The 24,369-nt window shown below is 47.9% G+C and overlaps 3 protein-coding genes and 1 long non-coding RNA gene across 9 annotated transcripts; 2 read left to right on the top strand and 2 right to left on the bottom strand.

Annotated features, from left to right (window-relative positions):
- Positions 1-13: 13 nt before the first annotated feature.
- LOC134865908 (dynein axonemal heavy chain 11-like) lies at positions 14-1,243 on the bottom strand. Its single transcript, XM_063885733.1, has 4 exons — positions 887-1,243; positions 634-800; positions 420-546; positions 14-199 (listed from the first exon to the last, which is right to left on the bottom strand). The coding sequence occupies exons 1-4, from the start codon at positions 1,172-1,174 to the stop codon at positions 194-196; spliced, it is 588 nt and encodes a 195-aa protein (XP_063741803.1). The 5' UTR covers positions 1,175-1,243; the 3' UTR covers positions 14-193.
- dnah9 (dynein, axonemal, heavy chain 9) lies at positions 1,221-16,710 on the bottom strand. Of its 5 annotated transcripts, none has more exons than XM_063885719.1 (19): positions 16,572-16,710; positions 11,739-12,110; positions 11,092-11,330; positions 8,316-8,502; positions 8,145-8,244; positions 7,739-7,824; positions 7,172-7,297; positions 6,909-7,061; positions 4,066-4,152; positions 3,718-3,885; positions 3,530-3,646; positions 3,012-3,262; positions 2,735-2,924; positions 2,519-2,665; positions 2,345-2,450; positions 2,153-2,256; positions 1,947-2,063; positions 1,699-1,843; positions 1,221-1,380 (listed from the first exon to the last, which is right to left on the bottom strand). In XM_063885719.1, the coding sequence occupies exons 2-18, from the start codon at positions 12,078-12,080 to the stop codon at positions 1,715-1,717; spliced, it is 2,649 nt and encodes an 882-aa protein (XP_063741789.1). In that variant the 5' UTR covers positions 12,081-12,110; positions 16,572-16,710; the 3' UTR covers positions 1,221-1,380; positions 1,699-1,714. The 5 variants fall into 5 exon arrangements, with proteins under 5 accessions (XP_063741789.1, XP_063741790.1, XP_063741791.1 ...); XM_063885720.1 differs by lacking the exon at positions 16,572-16,710 and adding an exon at positions 15,225-15,543; XM_063885721.1 differs by lacking the exon at positions 16,572-16,710 and adding an exon at positions 12,741-13,161.
- LOC134865909 (uncharacterized) lies at positions 14,671-18,537 on the top strand. Its single transcript, XR_010166005.1, has 4 exons — positions 14,671-14,864; positions 16,221-16,285; positions 16,682-16,723; positions 18,203-18,537. It is a non-coding gene; the product is annotated as an uncharacterized LOC134865909 (long non-coding RNA).
- Positions 18,538-19,006: 469 nt separating this feature from the next.
- LOC134866386 (zinc finger protein 664-like) lies at positions 19,007-24,249 on the top strand. 2 transcript variants are annotated; one of them, XM_063886519.1, is made up of 4 exons: positions 19,007-19,195; positions 21,138-21,264; positions 21,543-22,525; positions 22,604-24,249. In XM_063886519.1, the coding sequence occupies exons 1-4, from the start codon at positions 19,175-19,177 to the stop codon at positions 22,952-22,954; spliced, it is 1,482 nt and encodes a 493-aa protein (XP_063742589.1). In that variant the 5' UTR covers positions 19,007-19,174; the 3' UTR covers positions 22,955-24,249. The 2 variants fall into 2 exon arrangements, with proteins under 2 accessions (XP_063742589.1, XP_063742591.1); XM_063886521.1 differs by having other exon boundaries at positions 19,073-19,195; positions 21,138-21,431.
- Positions 24,250-24,369: the final 120 nt, after the last annotated feature.

Below are 24,369 nucleotides of genomic sequence, written 5' to 3'. Positions count from 1 at the left end.
TGTTCTTTGTGTCTGAGGGCTGTCAGCTGAAGGTGTGAGGATGAAGGTCAGACACAGAGCAGACTGTTGTTATAACTTCCTGTTTATTATGAAGACATTAGTTTATGATTACAGGTGAGGAGGTCAGTGAAGGCATCACAGCAGGTAACACTGAGGAACATGAAGGAACTGGTCTCAGGTCCGCTCCTCCTCATCAGCACTGAAACACAAACACTGAAGCATCAGAGACACACTGCACACTACAAACACACACACACCATATACACATCCTACAAACGACCGGCTGCTGTTTAACGTCCTGATGTGTGCTTCTTGTATTCTAGAGTTCCACAGGTGTCGCAGATCTCAGGTGAACCCAGTAGAGTGATCAGAGCTGTACGTTACACTAATAATGGTCAGGTGAGCTGCTGAGGACAGACCTGCAGCTGTGCAGACAGATGTTCAGGCAGCTGCACTCCTGAAGCCTCCAGCAGCAGCAGAGTCTCTGTCACCGGGAAACAGGAGGAGGAGGAGTCTTCATCAGCATGCTGAGTCATCTGCTGCAGGCTGCGTGCACACACACACACACACACACACACACTTTTAAAAATATGCTCTGTTATTATGTGTGAAGTGTGAGGTGTGTGTGTGTACCTTGTGCTGACTGAGCTCAGCAGGTGCAGTGTGTACATGTCGCTCCACTCCTGGATGATTGACAGCAGGGAGTCCCTGAAGGGGCGGAGCTCCACCTGCAGCCAGCCCAGCAGCACCTGTTCCTCCAGGTGAGACAGCTCCCCCTGCAGGCTGCTTAGGGCCTGCAGCTGGAACACATGATGTTAATATACAACACACTGTATATATATGTACATAGAGTCTTTCTCAGGAACACCTGACAAGTGAGGCTCACCTCTCTCTGGAAGTCTTTGAGGGTGGGCGGGGCCTCCGGGGCCTCCATCTCCTCGGGCCCCAGCTGCCGGCTGTAGGTGAGGAACTCCTGCATGACAGCCTGCCTGTCGCTCTGCCACAGGAAAGAGTACCTGTCCATCCTCACCTGCAGGAGCTCTGCCTCCTCCCCCACTTTCAGCAGGCGATGCATCACTTCCTGTTCCAGAGCAGACAGGCAGGGCTCCTGCTGCAGACACACCTGAACAGGTGGTTTTAAGGTGAGTCTATCTGAGTGCATATCTATGACCATGCTTCAGGGTTGTCAAGTGACTGATGTTGGGTCACCTGGTAATTGCCGTGGCGACCGACAGAGATGCGCGGGGGCAGGCTGGCGGCGCTGTAAACGTCGGAGATGACGTTCTGCAGGAGGTCGGAGAGGCCGCCGCCCACTGACGGCTCAAACACACTTCCTGTTTCCTGCAGCTGCAGACTCACTGTCAGAAGCACGCTGCAGCTCTGCACACACACACGAAAACATGACATCTGCTGTCCTGACCCCGTGCAGGGGGGGGCTCACATGTGGTTGGGTGTGACGCAGTGACCTCACAGTCAGCTGTTCACTCCTGGAGATGCTACTGAACATGTATGGAAACATATAACGTTAGCATCTAGCTGACAGAAGCTGGCTGCAGGTGTGTGTACCTGAGCTTCAAACTGCTGCAGGTGTGTATACATGGTGTGTGTACCTGAGCTTCAAACTGCTGCAGGTGTGTGTACATGGTGTGTGTACCTGAGGTTCAAGCTGCTGCAGGTGTGTGTACATGGTGTGTGTACCTGAGGGCTCATGCTGTCACTCAGGAAGGTGAGTGCAGTGTGCAGCATGAGGAACAGAGCCTCCTGAACTTTGTTGTCGATGTGATCCAGGTAGCTGCTCCAGGCGGGGGGGGGCGTGTTCAGCAGCGTACAGACTGCAGTTCACCTGAGGAAAACACACATCCTGGTTCAATCACTAATACAGTACATGATGGTGATATGTATTGATATATTATATAGTTGTAAGATGTGAAGTCCAGGTGAGCTACCTGTGTGAGCCGGAGCAGCTCCTGACCTTCCTCCGAGATGCACCTGTAGCCCCGCCCTGCAGCTCCGTCCTCCGATAGGAAGTTTCCTGAGTGCAGCAGGCGAAGCTCCGCCCAGCCCTGCTTCATCACACCCTCCCTCTGTGTCAGGGTTTACTCTGCATCAGATCATACTAACACTTCACTTGCTGTGTGTGTGTGTGTGTGACCTGTATGATGCCTGTCATGGCGTCCATGTTGGCTCTGGCCTTGCACACGGTGGAGTGAAACATCAACACTCTCTGACTGAGCTGCTGCACCAGCTGATGCACACCTGAAACACACACACACACACACACACACACACTATGAACAGCTATGAACCATGTCTCTTTAGAATACTAATGAAGACGAAACGCCACCTCCACTGCCCCAGGTACTGCTCTGCAGTTTTGCCATGTTCTGGTCCAGGTCCCGCAGCTGGTCCTGGATCAGAGGCTGCTCCACCTGCAGGCCGTCCTGCAGCACCTGAAAGAGACACAGCTGTCAGTCCCTCAGCTCCACCTGGGGGGGGGGGGTTACCTGTGTGCAGGTACCTGGTTGTAGCAGGACACCATGTGACCCAGGCTGAGATAACTTTCTGTGATGTCATCCCTGCAGGAGAACAGGTGAGCAGCGAGGGGGCGGAGCTCTACATCTGGATCCCTGCTTAGACACCTGAGCTGCCTGAGCACCGCCTCCAGCTACAACAAAACATGGACTATTATTCAGATAATAATAGACTATGTTGCTGCAGGTGTGGTTCTCCTGACCGTGTGGCTGCAGGTGACTCCCAGCATGCCTTGCTGCAGCTGCTGTATGAGCTGCTGCTGCAGCAGGACTCCACAGTCTGAGTCGAGATCATTGATCCAGTCTAAGAGCCACCGGGCTCTGAAGTCCTGCAGCAGAACCTGCAGCTGCTGCACCCTTTGCTCCACCTGCTCACACTCACTGGACCGGTACCTGAACACAATACACATTGTACCTGATCACACAGAGGAGGTCTTACAGGTGATACAGGGTGGTGTTGAGATACAGGGGAGGTCTTACAGGTGTTGCAGGGTAGTGTAGAGGTCCAGCATGTGCCCTGCCCTTAGCCTGAGCTGCCGGCTCCAGCAGAGTGCGGCTGCAGGTAGGGGGGTGTAGCAGCTGAAAGTGTGTGCCTCCTCTCTCTGGTTGTAGAACAGCTGCTCGGTGAGGTCCAGCTCCAGCAGGAACTTCTGAAGCAGGTGCAGCAGTTGGGGGCGCAGCTGCTCCTGGATTAGAGGGCGGTGCAGCATGAAGCTGAACATCTGCAGCAGCTGAAACACAAGGTCACACTGAGGCTGACGGAGGTCCGTCAGCTGATGGAGCACCTGCTCCCAAAGACTGTAAACCGTCCAGTAAAGGGTACCACAGGTAGTGCTAACTGGACGCTAACTGGAGTTCAGCTGCTCAGTGATCTGTGAACCTCTGTCCCAGTGGAGGTGCTGCTGCAGGTCAGCAGGGGGCGCTCTCACACTCCTTTGGTTTGGCTGCATCTTTAAACATGTTGAAGTAAAGGGTTAATGCCCCCCCCCCCCCAGTACCTTGGCCGCAGAGCATGGCTCGCTGCAGTCCTGCAGAGCTCTGCAGAGCACCGACACCAGCCGGCGCTCCACCTGCACCACCTGCAGCTGGAACTTATCCAGGAGCAGCCGGAAGCCCTGAGAGAGGGGGGGGGAGGGGGTCAGATGCAGCTCAGAGGGACACAAGAAGTTGCTTTCACGGCTCTCACCTGGTGCATGGGGTCGATGGGGTCACAGGTACACTCTGACAGAGAAGTCACATGATGAAGGAAATCCTGATACACCTCCTGAACCTCCTCCGTCCACTTCCTGCCGCCAGCGCCTGACACCACCACATCCTCTAGCTGACCGAGCTGCAGACTGACCCTATACACCTCCTGCAGTGGGGGGGGGGCATCATGAGTAATAACAAGGTGTGTGTGTGTGTGTGTGTGTGTGTGTGTGTGTGTGTGTGTGTGTGTGTGTGTGTGTGTGTGTGTGTGTGTGTGTGTGTGTGTGTGTGTGTGTGTGTGTGTGTGTGTGTGTGTGTGTGTGTGTGTGTGTGTGTGTGTGTGTACCTGGATGTTCTGCAGGTGTAGCAGAAACGTATCCAGGTGGAGGAAGACGAGGTGTGAAGGGAAGTCCCAGCTCTGAGCAGCCCCCTCCTGCAGCACACACACACACACACACACACAGCCAGTGTATATACAGTATCTCAGTAAAGCGAGTACCCCCTCCCCTTTGTGTAGATGTGTTATTATATCATCTCCTGGGACCACCCTGAAGAGATGACCCTCTGATCCAGAGTAGAGTAGTCAGTGTACAGCTGGGATAACAGGGTACATTTGCTGAGCCCTCAAAATAACTCAACACAGCCATTAATGTCTAACCCGCTGCAACAAAGGTGAGAACACCCTAAGTGAGAATGGCCAAATTGTGCCCAATTAGCCATTTCCCCTCCCCGGTGTCATGTGACTCGTTAAGGTCTCAGGTGTGATGGGGAGCAGGTGTGTATCATCTGGTGTTTTGCTCTCACACTCTCTCATACTGGTCACTGGAAGTTCAACATGGCACCACATGGCAAAGAACTCTCTGAGGATCTGAAAGAAAGAGCTGTTGCTCTACATAAAGATGGCCGAGGCTATAAGAAGAGAGAGCACCCTGAAACTGAGCTGCACACGGTGGCCCAGACCATACAGCGGTTTAACAGGACCAGTTCCACTCAGAACAGGCCTCACCACGGTCCACCAAAGAGGTTGAGTGCACGTGCTCAGCGTCATGTCCAGAGGCTGTCTCTTGAAAATAGACGTATGACTGCTGCCAGCATTGCTGCAGAGGTGAAAGGGGTGGGGGTCAGTCTGTCGGTGCTCAGACCATACGCCGCCCACTGTATCAAAGGGGTCTGCATGGCTGTCGTCCCAGAAAGAAGCCTCTAATAAAGATGAGGCTCAAGAAAGCCCGCAAACAGTTTGCTGAAGACAAGCAGACTAAGGACATGGATTACTGGAACCACGTCCTGTGGTCTGATGAGACCAAGGTTAACTCATTTGGGTCAGATGGTGTCAGGTGTGTGTGGCGGCGACCAGGAGAGGAGTACAAAGACAAGTGTGTCTTGGCTACAGTCGAGCATGGTGGTGGGAGTGTCAGGGGCTGATGAGTGCTGCCGGCTGTGGGGAGCTACAGTTCATTGAGGGAACCATGAAGGCCCACCTGTACTGTGACATACTGAAGCGGAGCATGATCCCCTCCCTTCAGAAACTGGGCCGCAGGTAGGGTTGGGAACCGAAACTCGGTTCCAAATGAGAACCTATAACAAAATGCTGGGTACCGGGTATCCATAAATAAAATATAATTTCGGTTCTGCTTTACGGTTCTTAAACGCGGTAACCCTTTAGTATTACAAAGAAAGGCTACATATATGCACGGACCTAGGCTATCTGACAGGACCTGTATACTTAACGTGACTACGTCATGCATCAACGCAACGTGTGATTTGTTTAGATACCAGCGTGCAGCATGGCCCAGTCACAACAACACTATCAAAGATGGAACGCGGTAAGCGCTCCAAAGTGTGGCTTCACTACGCTAAAAAAGACAACAACAAGGCACAGTGCTATGCCTGTGGGAAGTTAATTAGCTGTTCGTCAGGTTGCACTTCGAATTTGAGCAAACATTTAAGACAGCACGGCATTGATATCAAAGAATTTACCGTCTTTGATGTCTTGCGGTCTCCGAGCCCGAGTATGCTATCAACAGCTAGCACTAGTAGCACCCCGCTATGTCCAGTAGAGACAGGTAGAGCTGACCGCGACACACCGTTCTCTTTAGCATTAAAAGGAAAGCTGACCAAAGAAAAATCTTTAACATACCCTCTGTTTTATTGACTTTGTTTATTTGGTTGCAGGCAGCTAGGTGCTGTGCACTGAATGCACTTTAGTTCTAGCATTTGGCCCCTATTGCTGCTCGGACGGACTTTTATTTTCTCGAATGTGACTTGTATGATTTATGTCAGTAGGTTTCCTATAAACACACAACATGCAGCTCAAAACATTATTATCCATAAATGGTTCAACTGCTTCTGCTTTCCATTGTGTTGTCCACATTTGTATTATATGCATTTAGTATATACTGTTTAGTTAGTGACATTTTCAGTTCACGCTTAAAAGAATAAAGATATTTTTGTTATCTAAACATTTGACCTCTTTTTTTACCATTTTGGAATCGAAACGAGGAATCGATAAGAACCGGAATCGATAAGCAGAATCGGAATCGGAATTGATAAATTTCAAACGATACCCAACCCTAGCCGCAGGGCAGTATTCCAACATGATACCGACCCCAAACACACCTCCAAGAGGACCACTGCCTTGCTAAAGAGACTGAGGGTAAAGGTGATGGACTGGCCAAGCATGTCTCCAGACCTAAACCCTGTGGAGCATCTGTGGGGCCTCCTCAGACGGAGGGTGGAGGAGCACAAGGTCTCTGACATCCACCAGCTCTGTGATGTAGTCATGGAGGAGTGGAAGAGGGTTCCAGTGGCAACCTGTGAAGCTCTACTGAACTCTGTGCCCAGGAGAGTTCAGGCAGTTCTGGAAAATAATGGTGGCACAAAATATTGACACTTTGGGCAGAATTTGGCCATTCTCACTTAGGGTGTACTCACCTTTGTTGCAGCGGGTTAGACATTAATGGCTGTGTTGAGTTATTTTGAGGGCTCAGCAAATGTACCCTGTTATCCCAGCAGTGAGATACTGTAACTCTCACTCTACAAAAAGCCTCTCTTTCTGTGTGTGTGTGTGTGTGTGTGTGTGTGTGTGTGTGTGTGTGTGTGTGTGTGTGTGTGTGTGTGTGTGTGTGTGTGTGTGTGTGTGTGTGTGTGTGTGTGTGTGTGTGTGTGTGTGTGTGTGTGTGTGTCTCTGACCTGCTTCATGTCCTGCAGCCTTCTCCTACTCTGGCTGAAGGTCTCTCTGAGGGACTGCAGGGTCCGGACCACCAGGCTGACTGCCTGCAGAGCCGCAGCAGGACCCTTCAGCAGACCATGCAGCAGCTCCCCCCCTTGCAGGAACTCCCTGCTCTGCACACCAGCAGGGGGGAGTTTATGGTCAACACAGAACTTAATTATGGAGTCAGGTAATGAAACGTTTACTCGGGGTGGTGTGTGTGTGTGTGTGTGTGTGTACGTACCCTCTGTATGAACAGGTTGCACAGCTCCTGCAGCAGCACCACCACCCTGCAGGGTTTACAGTAGAACTCGGACCGGATCCACAGCAGCTGCACCTCCTCCATCACCACCGCCGTGTTGGCTTCCAGCTGCAATGAGGTCATCAGTAGGATCAGACTTGTGCTGGATAAATTTGTGAGGCTGTTTAGAGAACCGAGACCCTCGTGTTGGTACAAAGAGCGGTCAGAACGTGCCAGGGTTCCTTAGGAATATGACACGCTGCAGCTGCATGTTAGCACAGCCCTGGTGTGCTGCGTTACCATTGGACACTTAGTGAGGATTAGTTTTAGCGCGTCATCATTGGTGCTTGCTTGCATCACTCCAACTAGATGCGCTGGCCTGGAGGCGGGGCTTATGTCCATGCAGGTAACAACAACAACATGTTGAACGTATATTACTGTGATGCTGACATGATGCTGGAATACCCAAACACTGACACCAGTACAACATGAAGGGATCTTTGGAGAGTGTTCACAGCACGGCAGCAGGAGAAGTATCTTTGGGTCGGATCTCAGTCAGACTGAAGCTACCTGCTGGAACTCCATCAGCTGCAGCTCTTCCAGCTTCTGCTGCACACCATCCAGGTTCTCCGTCACGTCCTGCGCCTCCTTCAGCCCTGAGCACACAGCAGCACCACTAAATAGAACATGCTGTATGATGTTACCCTTTCTGTACCATCAATAGTGACTCACTGTCAGAGCGTATGTTCCCCCTCTGCTCTCTGGACTGAAGTGGGATAACTGTGAGACCCTCATACAGTCTGTCTCACATTCACACTGTCAGATTTAAGGCAACCTGCAGACACTCTCTGACTGTGTGTGTGTGTGTGTGTGTGTGTGTGTGTGTGTGTGTGTGTGTGTGTGTGTGTGTGTGTGTGTGTGTGTGTGTGTGTGTGTGTGTGTGTGTGTGTGTGTGTGTGTGTGTGTGTGTGTACACCTTGCTGCAGGTCTGTGTGGATGTCTCTGAGCGTGGACAGGTACACGCTGTCTGCCCTCTGGACGATGGAGACCACCTGCTGTGCTCTGCTGCTGCTCAGCTGAGGGACAGTAGATGTGTGAGACATGACTCGGCTGCTCTGGGCAGGGTTATAATGAGGGGGGGACTGACCTGCTGCTGGATGAGGAGCATGTTCTTCAGTCTGTTCCTCCAGAAGTTGAACTCCTCGCTTGGCAGCGGTTTCAGTCCGTCCAGAACCGCCTGAGACGAGTCCTGCTGCAGGAACTCTGCCACAAGCTCCGCCCACTCGATGATCGTCCAATCACAGGCGTGGAGAAGCTTCAGGTCTGACAGCTTCCTGTTAGAGGAGAAGGTTTCAAGGTTTCAAGGTGTTATTGGTCATATGCACAGCAGATACAACGTATATGTTGGCAATGAAAATCTTATGTCCCATGCTCCTCCAACAACTCAACATACATGGTGCAGATAAGATAAATAAAATAGTGCAAAAAGAGAGAAGAATATTTACAATAACAACAATAAAGATTTGAGGATGAGAAATATATACACATGTGGAATACATTGAGAGTATTTAAACACTTTACTCTGTGGAATGAGGAGGTATGGACAGATGCATATATTATGTATAACAGATGTATATGGCAGATATGTATAATATATAGATATGTGTACTATAAACAGATTCACAGAGCTCAGGAGTTCAGCAGTCTTATAGCCTGTGGTATAAAACTGTCTCTGAGTCTGGTGGTCTTGGTCCGGATGCTGCGGTACCATCTGCCAGACGGCAGCAGACAGAACAGATTGGTGCTGGGGTGATGGGGGTCCTTGAATATCCTACCGGCCTTCTTCCTACACCGCTGGGTGTAGAGGTCCTCCATGGATGGCAGCTCCGTCCTGGTGATGTGCTGAGCAGTTTTCACCACCCTCTGTAGAGTCTTACGGTTGAGGGCGGTGCAACTGCCATACCAGGCGGTGATGCAGCCAGTCAGGATACTCTCGATGGTGCACCTGTAGAAGTTGCAGAGTATCCTGGAGTCCATGTTGAACTTCCGCAGCCTGCGGAGGAAGAAGAGCCGCTGTCGAGCCGTCTTGGATATGACCCTGGTGTGATGTGTCCATGTCAGGTCCTCACTGATGTTTACCCCGAGGAACCTGAAGCTGCTGACTCTCTCCACAGGAGTCCCGTCGATGGTGATGGGTGTGTGTGCCTCTCTCTGCCTCTTCCTGTAGTCCACAATCAGCTCCTTTGTTTTGCTGACGTTGAGATGGAGGTTGTTGTCCTGGCACCAAGATGTCAGGGCTCTGACCTCCTCTCTGTACGCCGTCTCGTCGCCGTCTGTGATCAGGCCGATGACGGTCGTGTCGTCAGCAAACTTGATGATGGTGTTGGAGCTGTGTGTGGCCACGCAGTCGTGCGTGAACAGGGAGTAGAGGAGAGGGCTGAGCACACAACCCTGAGGGGCTCCGGTGTTGAGGGTCAAGGTGGAGGATGTGATGTTCCCCATCCGCACTGCCTGGGATCTGCCCGTTAGGAAGCTCATGATCCAGTCACAGAGGGCGCTGTTGAGCCCAAGGTCCCTGAGCTTAATGATGAGCTTGGAGGGCACAATGGTGTTGAATGCTGAACTGTAGTCAATGAACAGCATTCTCACATAAGTGTTCCTCTGGTCCAGGTGGGAGAGGGCAGTGTGGAGGGTGAGGGAGATGGCATCACCCGTGGACCTGTTTGCTCTGTAGGCAAACTGCAGGGGGTCCAGTGAGTCAGGGAGGGAGGAGGTGATAGAAGTTTTGACTAACCGCTCAAAGCACTTCATGATGATGGAGGTGAGTGCAACTGGGCGGTAGTCATTGAGGCAGATGGGTTTTGTCTTTTTGGGGACAGGGACAATGATGGACTCTTTAAAACATGTGGGGACTACAGACTGGGGCAGGGACCTATTGAAAATGTCTGTGAACACATCTGCCAGCTGAACTGCACACACCTTGAGAGCACGGCCAGGGATGCCATCAGGTCCAGGAGCCCTGTGTGTGTTGATCCTTTTCAGAGATCTACACACATCTGCACTGGTTAAAACCAGTGAGCAGGGATCCTGGGCCTTCTGTGCCTCCACAGCCGGGGGCCTCTCAAAGCGTGCATAAAATGTGTTCAGTTCCTCTGGGAGAGATGCAGACACTTCCTCAGCACCACTCGTTGTCCTTTTGTAGTCTGTTATTGTTTTTAGTCCAGACCACATATTTCTGGCGTTGGAGCTCTTGTAGTTCACCTCCACCACTTGTTGTTCATCATGAAGCACACACCTCCTCCCTTGCTCTTCCCTGAGTTTATTGTCCGGTCCTGGCGATGAATGGAGAATCCGTGTGGAGCAATGGGGCGTCCGGTATCGTGGGGTCGAGCCAAGTCTCCGTGAAAACCAAAACATTACAGGTCTTAATGTCCCTTTGAAATGCCACCCTGCTACGGAGTTCGTCCAGCTTATTATCCAGGGATTGGACATTTGCCAGAAGTAAACTCGGTAGAGGAGGCCTGTTTTCACGTTTCCTCAGCCTGACCAGGACCCCGGCCCGGGAACCTGGTGGTCTCTTCCTCCTGCGCTCCACAAGTAGAGCTCCAGCAGGTAAACACGGAGACTCTCCTTGTTTGCAGGTCGTCGTGGATTATTGCTGTCCACCAGCGACCTGATGTGTAAAAGTTGTTCTCTATCATATTGGATGATAGGGCTCGCTTGGGCGGTTTGCATGTTGCAAAAAAAGTTAAAAACAACAAAGTAAAACAATAAAAACACTAAGATGTGGAGTTGTCGAGGAGCTCGAGACACGGCAGCCATCCTCGGCGCCATCTTGCATCTTGCTCCAGAAGCTACAGAAGCTTCACTCTGACAGCTTCCTGATGGTGTGATGAACACTGTCAGAGATGGATGTCTCTTACCTCTCGTCAACATCAGCATGGAGGTTGTTGTCGTGGAGATCTCCATCGTGGACAACATCACCATGGAGATGGTTGTCGTGTAGAGCATGGGGGTGAGGCAGGAAGGTGCGCCCGTCTATCTGAGCCTCCATCACCAGGGCCTCGTTCTTCTGAAGCTCCATGAACCTCAGCGCCTCCTCCGCAACACCAGGCGCCCAGCCGCCACTCGTCTCTAGGTTACTGAGCAACGGGCAGGTGATCTTCAGGGAGGACACACCTGGTTACTCTCACTCAGACGGGGACTATGTTGAACCTCATTTCTAACGTAATAAAATGAACTACAACTGTAAAGCTGCCTTCACATGATCAGTAAAACGTTGCCTAGCCTTGGCACTGCGCCCCGCTCAAAGATCAAACTGTGACGTATGAAGCCATAGCAGGGCAGCGAATCATCGAAACAATGTTGATCTTGCATCTTATCGTTAGTCTTATCGGAAACCAGAGCTCAAGTTAGCCATTTCTTACAGTTAGCGTCAACGTTATCCGTAGCTAAAATGAGCTTTAGCCGGAGTGATATATATATAGTGTTAATATTAGCAGTGTTCTAAGGTAACGTTAGCCTTCTCTAAAATGATCATTAGCTTTAATTTAAGCTTATCTCGCGGTACCTCCTGGCAGACGGCGCTGATGCAGCTCACGGCGCCACCCCCCTGCACCTCCTGCATTATTAACATGTCTCTGATGTTTTCAGAGGTGATGACTGCGCAGCTGGTCCTGGAGATACACAGGACTTTAGAAGGGGTCTGTGTGGGGAAGGTCAGGCTGACACGAAGCCGCGGGTCCCGGCAGAGGAAGAGGTTGGTGTAGTCTGCGGTGCTGAAGAAGCTGCTGAGGGTCACCTGGTTCTCCTCCTCAGACAGGAAGTCCCTCCAGACCTCCAGTTTCAGCCCCAAGCTGCTCAGTGTGAAGCGGAGGATCAGATCCAGACGCTCGTCCCTGCTGCCCTCCATCTGGTGGTTCCCTGGTTTACTCTGGAAACACTTAATAAACACAGAGGAGACTGTTCAGAACCGTTCAGAACCATTCCAAACCATTCTAAACCATCATAAACCGTTCAGAACCATCATAAACCGTTCAGAACCATTCCAAACCATTCAGACCCATCATAAACCGTTCAGAACCATCATAAACCATTCAGAACCGTTCAGAACCATCATAAACCGTTCAGAACGCTAAAACCTCAATCCAAACGGCTTTATAAAAACAGCTGGATCTCAGTAATAACTTCATTAGAACCCAAAGGTCTTTAGAACCGTCCAAACTCAATAACGTTAGGAGTGTTCGAACTTCCTGAACCCGGAGCGGCGGTTGGCCTTCAGTGTCTGTTGTGTCAGTGATTCCGTTTGACCGTTTTTATCGTGCTACTGACATGGCAGCATATCTTACCGTCATTAGGTGCTTCTGTTCCCAGGTTCAATATACAAAGTGTCTGAAATGCTTTTAAACTCAATAATCCATCAAATAAACTATATTCTAAATATATATTATATATTAAACTATCCATAAAATAAAGATCAAATACACCTTCATGCTGTTTAACTACACAGATATTTTCAGTCATTATTAGCACGTCCATAAATATAAAGCCTTTTCAAGATAAAACTATCTACCTTAGAAATGTGGATTCAATTCTGAGCAGTATTTCCTCCTCCAGCAGCAGCTATTTCTCTGCTTCTACAGTTCATGACACGGGAGAAATCCGTTAAACTGCATAAAATCCGTTAAAACTTAATGAAATCCGTTAAAACTTAATGAAATCCGTTAAAACTTAATGAAATCCGTTAAAACTGCATGAAATCCGTTAAAACTTAATGAAATCCGTTAAAACTGCATGAAATCCGTTAAAATTTCATGAAATCCGTTAAAACTTCATGAAATCCGTTCAAACTTAATGAAATCCGTTAAAACTGCATGAAATCCGTTAAAACTTAATGAAATCCGTTAAAACTGCATGAAATCCGTTAAAATTTCATGAAATCCGACCGTTGGTTTATTTAAATCATAACGGCCATGCCGCCTTCAGCGTCTGTTATCAGTGTCGTAAACGACACACTTCGTCCGTTAATGTTTTAATTTTTACATTATATTAATATTGTCTTTTAATCTTTTGTCATAATCATATTTAATTTTGATTGTACGTGTTCCTGGATTGACCAAGATACATACATGTTGTTTTTACAAAGGATGATTTCTTTTATCGTCGTGTTCTAATAATATAAAGCCAGTCAAGACATTGAATAATTACGGTGGTGTATTGCTATCACACTAAAAAAAAGGCTCAGTATCAAGTAATTACGTGAAAGTTTCTTGTTATAACAAGATCTTTTTCACGTTTAAACAAGATAAGTATCATGTTATTACATGAAATTATCACGTTATAACGTGAAAAGATCATGTTATTTCAAGATATGATATTTTGACGTTTTTACAAGATATGCAACTATCACGTTATTCTGAGATAAGAAATCCACCAAGTCTGACTGGGCTTTCCTCCTGAACAACCCCAAGAACTTCAGTCGCCTCCTTAGCGTTGGCATGCTTATTATAATTCCGTCCATCCTAAGAAATGCCAATATCTCCCAGTGTCTCAGGCCAAGTAGGAAATAAAAGCATATATTATCAGAAACATCCATCTCGGGCAATTCGGTTGCGCGTCGGGCCGTTTTACTTCCTTTATAGGCTATTTCTTTGAAGCGAACGCTGTTTCGTCCATGTCATTATGTTGAAATAACATGATATTTTCACGTTATAACGTGAAATTATCACGTTATTTCATGATAATTATATTTTCACGTTATAACGTGATAATTTCATGTAATAACATGATACTTATCTTGTTTAAACGTGAAAAACATCTTGTTATAACAAGAAACTTTCACGTAATTACTTGATACTGAGCCTTTTTTTTTTTTTTAGTGTGATAGCAATACACCACCGTAATACACCACCGTAAATAATCTATCTGAAATAATGTGGAGAAAAATCAAATTAAACCGAGTAAGAAAAACATAAATCCTACTCTACCTACAGTCCGTAAAGGCATCATAAAGTGATGTTTTCTCTTCCTTTCAGCGTGACACTGTTTACCTGTTTATTACAGTAAACCAAAGCAGACAACGTACACATAAAACTACTAACTCAATTGACAAACAGATGCGGATACATTATTTGTATTTTTTTTAAATATTGTTTTCTGGCATCACTTCAACATTTTAGGGGGAAATTCTGCATTTTGGTAAGAGTTTACGCTGTTGCCCGGTTTAAACAAAGCCTGTAAATTAACATGACATATTGTTTGTACTGAGAAGTTCCGATCCTCTATTGATTTAAATGAAACCATAGATCGATCATGAATCCCCAATTACATGGACTAATAGTTTGCCTCTCGGAGCATTATCACTTGATTTAGATACCAGGCAGAAACTAGTTTCAGTGTTCTGATTTTATTTGTTAACAAAGAAGTTGAATTGAGGACGAGAACCGTCATCCCGTCCTGAAGGGGGCGGTCTTTAATCTGATCTCCACCAATAAGGAAACGGAAGAAGAAGGAGAACGCCCTGTGATTGGTTGCCGTGTTTTATAAAGTCACATGACTGCTGCCCTCTCTCTCAGACTGCAGTGAGAATCTGTTGTACTTTTGAAGTTTTATTAAACCTGCTTTAAAACTGGTCCGGAGGAGTCGCTGTCCGGGCTCTCTGCTACGGGACCGCCACTGTTTGGTGGACGTCTTAACGGTAAGAAGAGTTGTTATTTATTAAGTAATCCAGTGGTTTCAGAGCTGTTACTGATCCCACAGAGAGGACTGTGATGGAAACATCTGAAGCAATGGACACGAAACTCAGAGAGACACGGGAGAGTTTGATGGCAAACACTGAAGGTTTACTTTGAGTTAGGGCCGGAGAATTGACAATACATTCGCTTCAGCCACCAGGTGACACTGCGGTTTCCCGACACATTCTGAAGAACTCTGCTGCAGCTTGAGGTTTTAACTTGTGTATAATCAACATTCCTCATCGACGAGACTAGCCAAATATTGACCCCGAATCTACCTAAAGCTGTCGTCCATGGAAAAGAATGTGCGCCAGGGAACCTACCTTCCAGATAAGGGCTTCTAGATGTCGCTGAACAATAAAGCGTGTGCTCGGTCATTAACTGGCAACTCCAAGGAGCCCAGGCCGCCCTTCCATAATGGAGACAACAGCGCCGTTAGCCCATGCCATGGAAAGGACACAGTGACGGAGAACATGATAAACTGTGTCAAAGGTTACCTACCTAAGCCACACATTCCCTAACAAAGCACTCACTGTATACCTTAAACGTGAGATAACGAGTTGTTCTAGTTAACACGTTGCCGTCGTAACACGTTTTCAAACGTTCCTATAGCTCTCGCGTGGTGTCTGCACAGCTTGCCACTTTAACAATACTACCCTTTGTCAGTCTCAGTACTTTACAATAGAACACTATATGGCTTTCTGGTGTATCCCGATTTGTTGTAAATCAGTGTATATATTTGATCTTACCATAGTAGTTTTTATTTTGGGATAAACAAACAAAGCGCCTGTGTGGCGGGAACATTTTAAAGATGGCGGTCCCCCAGTGTTTCCGAGACTGAGGCGTAATCATCAATACTTTCAGTTCTGAACTTAAGTACAGTTTAGAGGTAGTTTACTGGAGTATTTTTGGTGTAATGCTCTGTAGCTCTACTACAATTCAGAGGTAAGTGGCGCAAGATCTGAGTACTTTGACTCAGAGATCGGAGTACTTTTCCTCTGAGATAATGTCCTTGTCTTCATGCACTCCAGAGCAGTAAGATGTTTTCCTGCAGTGAAGGTTCTAAAATTACACGGTATAAGTACTTCAGTAAAGCCACATTGTTACTCCTCTGCTTCTTGGACAGTAAAGGTAGTGCTACTAACCTGTAGAAGTATCTCTCTTTGGGGTGCAGGAAGCCATTAAAGCACTGTGGTGACCATGGAAGGGTTTAATTCTAACGGGATCTGATCCCTTCACGAGTTATAACATTTATTCTAGCTGGAGCTCAGTTAAATGCATTTCATGTTGTGAGAATCTGATTATTTTGTGTTTTTCAGCGTCCCCCTCCTCCTGCAGCATGTTGAAGGTCAGCACGGACCCCCTCCCCCAACTTTTGTTGAAGGTAAGATCCAATAGGAAGTGGTTCTGATCAGAATAAATGTGTTTCTACCTGGAAGTGATGAAACGAAAGGCCGATTGAAGACCCCCCCAGCAGTCTGTTCACAGAGGGGGGGCCGTGACAAAAACCACCTGAAGCGTATTCTGATCTGGGTCCGGACCAGCTGTGATCCAGCTGTCACTCAGTTTAAATACTTCCACAGAAAATTCTGGGTATTCTTCAGAATCTCGCCGGAAGTTTTGGCAAATCAGAAAATACTATTTGTCATCAAAGCAGTGAATATGTTTACCTGTCAACAGAGGGGTGGTCAGTAAACACTCCGAACGAGTTGGCTTCAGACCTGAAGACGCTGCAGCGAGTCTTTGCGTTATAATCATTATATATCACTTCTCCTGACAGGACGACCTCTGACACTGCAGCTGTGATGACCTCCACCTGACTGTGAGTGACACCTGATTCGCGTGTACAGTGGGCGGGGCTTAGTTGTGACATGTTTATCATAAGGGGTTATTCTCTGCAGCGCCTGGTGATGTGTTCAGGAGAAACTGTAATCTTCAGTGTCAGCTGGGAGATGATGTGAACAAAAGGCCGAATTGTAGCCCCCCCCCAGCAGAGTGTTCTCAAGAGTGGGGGGGCCGTGACAAAAACGGACCGAAGCGTTCGTCTGATCCCCGCTAATGCTAACATTATCAATAGAGGCTATTTTCTTTATGGATCCTTAACTTTAAAGAGTCCTCTCCTGCTGAGGTTCAGGTGTATATCAGTATGTAGAGTCTCTACTTTAAAGAGTCCTCTCCTGCTGATGTTCAGGTGTATATCAGTATGTAGAGTCTCTACTTTAAAGAGTCCTCTCCTGCTGATGTTCAGGTGTATATCAGTATGTAGTGTCTCTACTTTAAAGAGTCCTCTCCTGCTGATGTTCAGGTGTATATCAGTATGTAGAGTCTCTACTTTAAAGAGTCCTCTCCTGCTGATGTTCAGGTGTATATCAGTATGTAGAGTCTCTACTTTAAAGAGTCCTCTCCTGCTGATGTTCAGGTGTATATCAGTATGTAGAGTCTCTACTTTAAAGAGTCCTCTCCTGCTGATGTTCAGGTGTATATCAGTATGTGGTGTCTCTACTTTAAAGAGTCCTCTCCTGCTGATGTTCAGGTGTATATCAGTATGTGGTGTCTCTACTTTAAAGAGTCCTCTCCTGCTGATGTTCAGGTGTATATCAGTATGTGGTGTCTCTACTTTAAAGAGTCCTCTCCTGCTGATGTTCAGGTGTATATCAGTATGTGGTGTCTCTACTTTAAAGAGTCCTCTCCTGCTGATGTTCAGGTGTATATCAGTATGTGGTGTCTCTACTTTAAAGAGTCCTCTCCTGCTGATGTTCAGGTGTATATCAGTATGTGGTGTCTCTACTTTAAAGAGTCCTCTCCTGCTGATGTTCAGGTGTATATCAGTATGTGGTGTCTCTACTTTAAAGAGTCCTCTCCTGCTGATGTTCAGGTGTATATCAGTATGTAGTGTCTCTACTTTAAAGAGTCCTCTCCTGCTGATGTTCAGGTGTATATCAGTATGTAGTGTCTCTACTTTAAAGAGTCCTCTCCTGCTGATGTTCAGGTGTATATCAGTATGTAGTGTCTCTACTTTAAAGAGTCCTCTCCTGCTGATGTTCAGGTGTATATCAGTATGTAGTGTCTCTACTTTAAAGAGTCCTCTCCTGCTGATGTTCAGGTGTATATCAGTATGTAGTGTCTCTACTTTAAAGAGTCCTCTCCTGCTGATGTCAAGTACAAATAAAAATATATCAGGACTTTTTATTCTTTTGGTTGGCCTGAGTAATGCTCCAGTCTCTCAGAAACCCAAAGGCCTAAAAGTAATTTGAGTATGAAATATAAATTGAACTGACTTCTGTCTCTTTCCTCCCCCTAGACTCCAGATACCCGCCCCTGCAGGTAAACTCACCTGGAGGTCGCTGTTTCAGTTAACATCAATAAAGCTAGTTTCAATCAGAAGTGAATTCATATTTAATAATTCCCTGCACGCTGTAATTAATGTCCTCCCTTTACGTGAACCTCGTGGTGTGTATCAGGTTGTTTACTATTTTATTGACATGCCTTGTTTACATGCTGCTGTGATGGAAATATCTCAATATGGGATCAATAAAGTTTATTTAATATAAAACGACTTGAATGTCAACCCTTTAAACCCTGTCATCCTGCAGTGGGAACAGTGTTCCTGTTTGAATAAAGTCTCCCAGCATTTCATCCGGGTTTCTGGCTCTGGTTTTTGTTCTGATACGGTCTATGGTTCTGAGGGGAAGGAGTAATGTTTGCAGGAGGGCTCAATATAACAGGACCGGTGGAGCTCACCACACAGCATGGGGCTCCTGAAAGGGAATGAACATGTCCTTAATGTGCTATATTTAATATGATGCTGTGCAGAACGGGAAGACTGGAATACAGAGCCGGTTAGAAAATGCAAGCTGAACAGTGAGGGGGAAACCTGAAGCCCCGTCTGGTAAGAAATGAACAGATCAATGAAGCCTCAGAATCTCAGCTGGACGACCAATAACCTGACTCCAACGTGAACTCCAGGAGACCTGCACCTGGATCCACCAGGAGACCAGCCTCTTTTATGGTTTATGACTTGCGTCTAGATAAATGACGTATGGTGGACACATCACTAAGTTCCCCTCCGTGTTTCATGGGGAGTATTTAACCAGGAAGCTGCACTGAACATTTAGTCACTTAATTTATTTTTAATTAAAAGTTAACTTCTCCCTTCTGGAGGTTTACCTTTGACCCGGAAGTCTCTGCAGCTGCTGTTCCTGCAGGAGGACAACACGTTACTGCCGCTTTGTTAAACCAACAGAACCGGAACTGCAGCTGGACCGGGACTGGGATGGACTCCCTCTCCTCCCAGGTAATCACGCTGTCTGTCTGTCTGTCTGTCCGTCCGTCCCCCCCCCCCCCCCCTGTGCTTGGGAAGCCGAGCTAACAGAGCTAGCCTCCAGAGAACCAGAACCAGGCTCTATTCATTAAACCGAGCAGTGAAATACTGGGTCCGGTGCTCGAACCTGACTCAGCAACGGGCTCAAGTTCTAATGAGGGACGTAGAACTGGGATGTGGTTAATTCGGCTTAATGTGAATAAAACCCAGATCCATGTAAACCCTTTAGATCCAGCAGAGACTCGATACCGGAGCCTGTCCAGCAGTGGCTCAGTCAGTAGGGGCTTGGACTGGGAACCGTAGGGTTGCCGGTTCAATCCCCGAACAGATTTGAAATATGGAAAGTGGACTGCTACTTGGAGAGGTCCCAGTTCACCTCCTAGGCCCTGCTGTGGTGCCCTTGAGCAAGGCACCGGACACCTCCAATCCCCCCTCCCCATTGCTCACCGGGCGCTGCACAATAGCTGCCCACTGCTCCTAGCACTAGGATGGGTTAGATGCAGAGGACACATTTCACTGTGTGTGCTCTGCTGTGTGCATGTATGTGACAATAAAGAGGGTTTCATCCTCCGGTTCTAAGAGGTGTTTCTGCTGCTGGGTTTTGTCTGAGCATTTACCTCTGAAACAGCATGATACTAAATGCAGTCTGGGTCTGCAGCTGAGCATGAACCTGGTTCCTTCAGTCTGAATTCATTCAGCTGCAGAAGGGGTAGAAGTACAGATTGTGTTTAAAGTAATCTGGTTGAAGTACTGAGTACTTCTTTACTCGGGTAACAGTGAAACTATCTGTAGCTACCAGCTGTCTGTTACCTGCTAACCGGACCTCCCTCAGTAGAACCTTACAGAACTTCGGTTTTAATGATGATTACAGGTTTGCTGCCCTCCGGCTCGATATACTCTAAATATTAATCTCAGATTAGTTTTGAGAAGAAGTAGAAGTGTTTGTGTTGAAGTGGGAGCAAAACTGAAAAGTATTCAAGTACAGAAGCAAGGAATGTGTAATTCCTCTGAACAGTAGAAGTACTGCAGGTAAAGTATGTGAATATATTCTATATATTATTTAACCTCTGAGACAGAGGCAGCTGGTGAAAGGGAAACTACTCAAGATTAAACGCATCGATGATCCTGGATCCAAACGATTCATTTATTACTACAAGTCTGTCAGATTAGTAGAAAATAAGTCAAAGTAAAAGTACTGGAGTAATCGTCCTCTGTTGGAGCCACACGTTATTTTATTTAAGAGTTCAATGTTTATTTTCTTGCTGTTTATGTTTAGTAAATGTGTTATTATCTAAAGCAGTTTCTATGCTTTATTTTGAAGGCATCTTGGGCCCCTGGTGTAGTTGCATGTATTGGAGACAGTTGGTAGGGGGAGCAGAGCCACGGGGTGTCTGAACAGAGCCACAGGGGGTCTAAGGAGACCATGGTTATTGTATTTTGTTCACATTGGTCAGTGGAAGTAAATATATACCAGATATTCTGGTCTGGACCCGGAACCGCCCCACCTGGCGCTGCAGATTTGACTTTGAGTTGTCAGTTTTCTTTTTGCTTGATCCTGCCTGTTCTGTGAGACTAAACATCATGAAAGGACACTTTAGCTCTCACAGCATATTCAGGGAAGGAATTTAGACTCCGGTTTCGGTTTGGACTATCTACCAGGAGTTATGAGAAGAGGAAAAGGATGCGTACTTTCTCTGAGGATCCAGAGCAGCATGTCTGCAGGGACATTGCAATTTGGATAAAATATTAAATAAGTGAGCAGTTTTGTAGAACTGAAAGGATCTCCAAACTGAACGACCTTACAGACTTCAGAGGAAATAGACCTTAAAGTCACTATTATTTATACTTCTTCTCTATATGATTATTATTATCCTTTTATATGACATGTTCTTATTATTCTTATTCCTATGTTCAGGTTGTTGGGATCAAGGTGGAGCCGGAGGGCGATGTTGAGATCGGGTGGTGCCCCCCCCTCAGGAAGCTGTCCGTCAGACTGACTGACTGCAGGCTGTGGCTTCGGGGGCGGGACTTCCTGTGGCTGGGTGAGATAATCTGAAGTGGTTCAGGTTTCCCCGTAGATTGAGAACTCCACAGGTCCTCCAGGTTTCTTCTTGATGAGTCTTTAGCAGAGTGTCTGAGAGGCAGCAGCTCCACAGCGCAGACCATGGATACTGAGGAGTGGGGGGGGTGCAGTCGAGTCTCTATCGCTGTAAATGGAATATGACATATATAAATAATTGGAAAGATGCAAACAGATAACGGCTTATGGGGGCTTATGTGATGCAAACGGGCTGAGGGTGTGTTTCCTCTCCGCCTGCAGGCGACCCCCCCGATGAACCCCCCACCCCGCAGCGGCGCAACTACACCAACACGGGCCGCAGGATGCTGCATTGCTCCGACTGTAACCGCGGTTTCTACAAGCCGTCACACCTGGAGGCACACCGCCGCTCACACCGGGGGGGCAGACCCAACGAGTGCTGGGTCTGCGGGAAGATGTACCCCACCCTGCTGTCGCTGATGCTGCACCAGCAGCTGCACGAGCGGCCGCAGCCGTACCGCTGCTCCTACTGCCCACGTAGCTTCGCCCTGAAGCGGGACTGGAAGACGCACCACCGCATGCACTCCGCCACGCAGCCCTGCCGCTGCTGGTTCTGCGCCGATGGCTTTGGCACGCAGGCGGAGCTGACGGAGCACCTGAAGCTGCACCGCGGCGAGAAGAGCTACAGCTGCAGGGACTGCGGCAAGATGTTCGTGTCCTACCAGGGCTTCAACTTCCACTGCCGCTCGCACCTGCGCACGCAGCCGCTGCCCTGCCCCACCTGCAGCAAGAGCTTCAGCAACCCACAGAGCCTGAAGCTGCACCAGGCCACGCACTCCGCCAACAAGCCCCACCCCTGCCCCACCTGCGGGAAGGCCTTCAAGCTGCAGAGCGCCATGCGGGCGCACGAGCGCACCCACCATGCGCCACGCGACTACACCTGCTCCGACTGCGGCAAGAGCTTCTCCACCCTGCAGGGCCTGAAGCTGCACCACCGCACACACAGCGGGCTGCGGCCCTACGCCTGCTCCACCTGCGGGAAGGCCTTCACCCAGTCACCCCACCTGAAGGCCCACATGGTAACGCACACCGGGGAGAAGCCCTTTCTCTGCACCTCCTGCGGGAAGAGGTTCACACAGTCTTCCCACCTGCGCTCGCACACCACCCTGTTCCACGTGGGGGAGAAACCCTTCAGCTGCGGCGACTGCGGCAAGAGCTTCACCATCGCCCACTACCTTAAGATGCACCGCCTCAGCCACACCAAGGTAGCAGCTCCCTCCTCCTCTCTCCTCCTGATGGTTGTTGAAGAGTCTCTGGTCTGAATGTGTGGCTCTTTGTTTCAGGAGAAGCTGTACCACTGCTCCTTCTGCCAGAAGTCCTTCTCCTACCATAACTCGTGGCGCTCTCACGAGCGCACACACACTGGCGAGCGTCCATTTGTGTGTGCGGATTGTGGGCGGGGATTTGTGACGTCGAGCATGTTGCTGAGTCATCGCCGCACGCAGCACACGGGTGAGAAGAGCCACTACTGCGTCACCTGCGGCGCATTCTTCTACACCAGCACGCTGCTGCGTCTGCACCAGCTAGACCACAGCGGGGAGCGGCCGCACGGCTGCAGCTGCGGCAAGACGTTCAAGACCCGCGGCTCGCTGAGGCTACACCTCAAGAGGTTCCTGACCCACAGTGCCGCCTGATGGTCCAGCTGCGTCACTGCTTAGGTGCTGAGACCCCAAAGTCTTATGATAGAGTGTAGAGTAGGGGTCTCCAGCTCAGAGACACTGCTGTGCTAATTAGCATTATAGCCTATATGTGAAGCTATTGTCCACATATATTTGGACAGTTCTGGAGGTTATTGAGGATGCTGAGTCCATTTCTGACATCTTCAGGTTTTAAGATGTCAGTTGGAACCACAAAGTGGGCACATCTGTCCTCTGTGGACTGGTTCTGACCACCATAAGTAGTGTTTGGACCACTGGATATAGAGACGAACATTATTATCTCTACTGTGGACAATTGTTTTTTCAAATAAATAGGCCATCTGTCCGATCCACATGATCCAGAGTCGCCTAAATGTTCCAAATCGACCCGTTTATGATGGAAAGCAGCCCAGAGAACAGATGTGGCCTCTTTCTGGTTCAAACAAACAAACAAAGCCATTTTTGAACATCCTCACTAACCCCAAAACTTTCCAAATCTGCCAAGACACTTATTGTCCACATCAACTATTATGCTAATTAACTGAACTGCTAACCATGCTAACTGTGCTAAATGTGGTAAGTTAACTGCCCAACATCTGCAGGTTAGCATCGTTAGCTCTATGTGCTGGAGACCCCTCCTCTACATCTCTATCGGGACTCAACAGGACTCTATGGCATACAGACTATGAGGGAGGGGCTGATGCTGTGTCCACAGAGCGTCTGGAGGACAGACAGCCTCTCTGTGGTCTATCTACTGTCTAGCTCCTTTATTTTAGTTTGACATGTTCTTCTACCCCCCCCCCCCCCCCACACACACACACACACACACACACACCTCCTTCAGGTGTAGGGACATGTCTCAATGCTTTAATGTTCAAATAGTAGAGCAGCGAACACACATCTCTCTCTCTCTGGAGCCAGCTGATGATGTCATCACAAGCGGACGTCTCATTGCTCTTAAAATTCAATAAAAGTAGAAAGTCAGATATTTCTGCGTTTTGTAACCTGCTCTGTGTTTACGTGTTTACAACAACACAAGGCAGAAGAGAGCGCTTACAAAAGGCTCCTTTTTAAAATCTTCCAAAAGTAATAATTTATTGTTTTATTCAATACATCTCCATAACTGTCAGCCGCATCAAATATGATTCAACAGAAGATGTGTAGTTATTTACCAAATGCCTTGTTTTTATGCTGCTGCAACGATCAAAAAAGTTCATCTTATCTCAAAGATTTATTTCTGTATTTTGTTAAAAGGTGCAATAAAGACTTATATAAATAAAAAATAGACATTCTGACTTGGATGTGTCAGTCTTTACAGGTCAATATAAATAGATTAAGAAAGCAGAATATAATGAAAGGCTTATAGACTCTCTGGTTCATTATGCTTTCAGTACGATGTTAAAACTAAAGTA

The sequence above is a fragment of the Eleginops maclovinus genome, chromosome 6 (assembly GCF_036324505.1).
Source record: "Eleginops maclovinus isolate JMC-PN-2008 ecotype Puerto Natales chromosome 6, JC_Emac_rtc_rv5, whole genome shotgun sequence".
Taxonomy (NCBI): domain Eukaryota; kingdom Metazoa; phylum Chordata; class Actinopteri; order Perciformes; family Eleginopidae; genus Eleginops; species Eleginops maclovinus.
The sequence above is the reverse complement of the archived record's forward strand: the minus strand, read 5'-3'. Positions and strand labels throughout refer to the sequence as shown.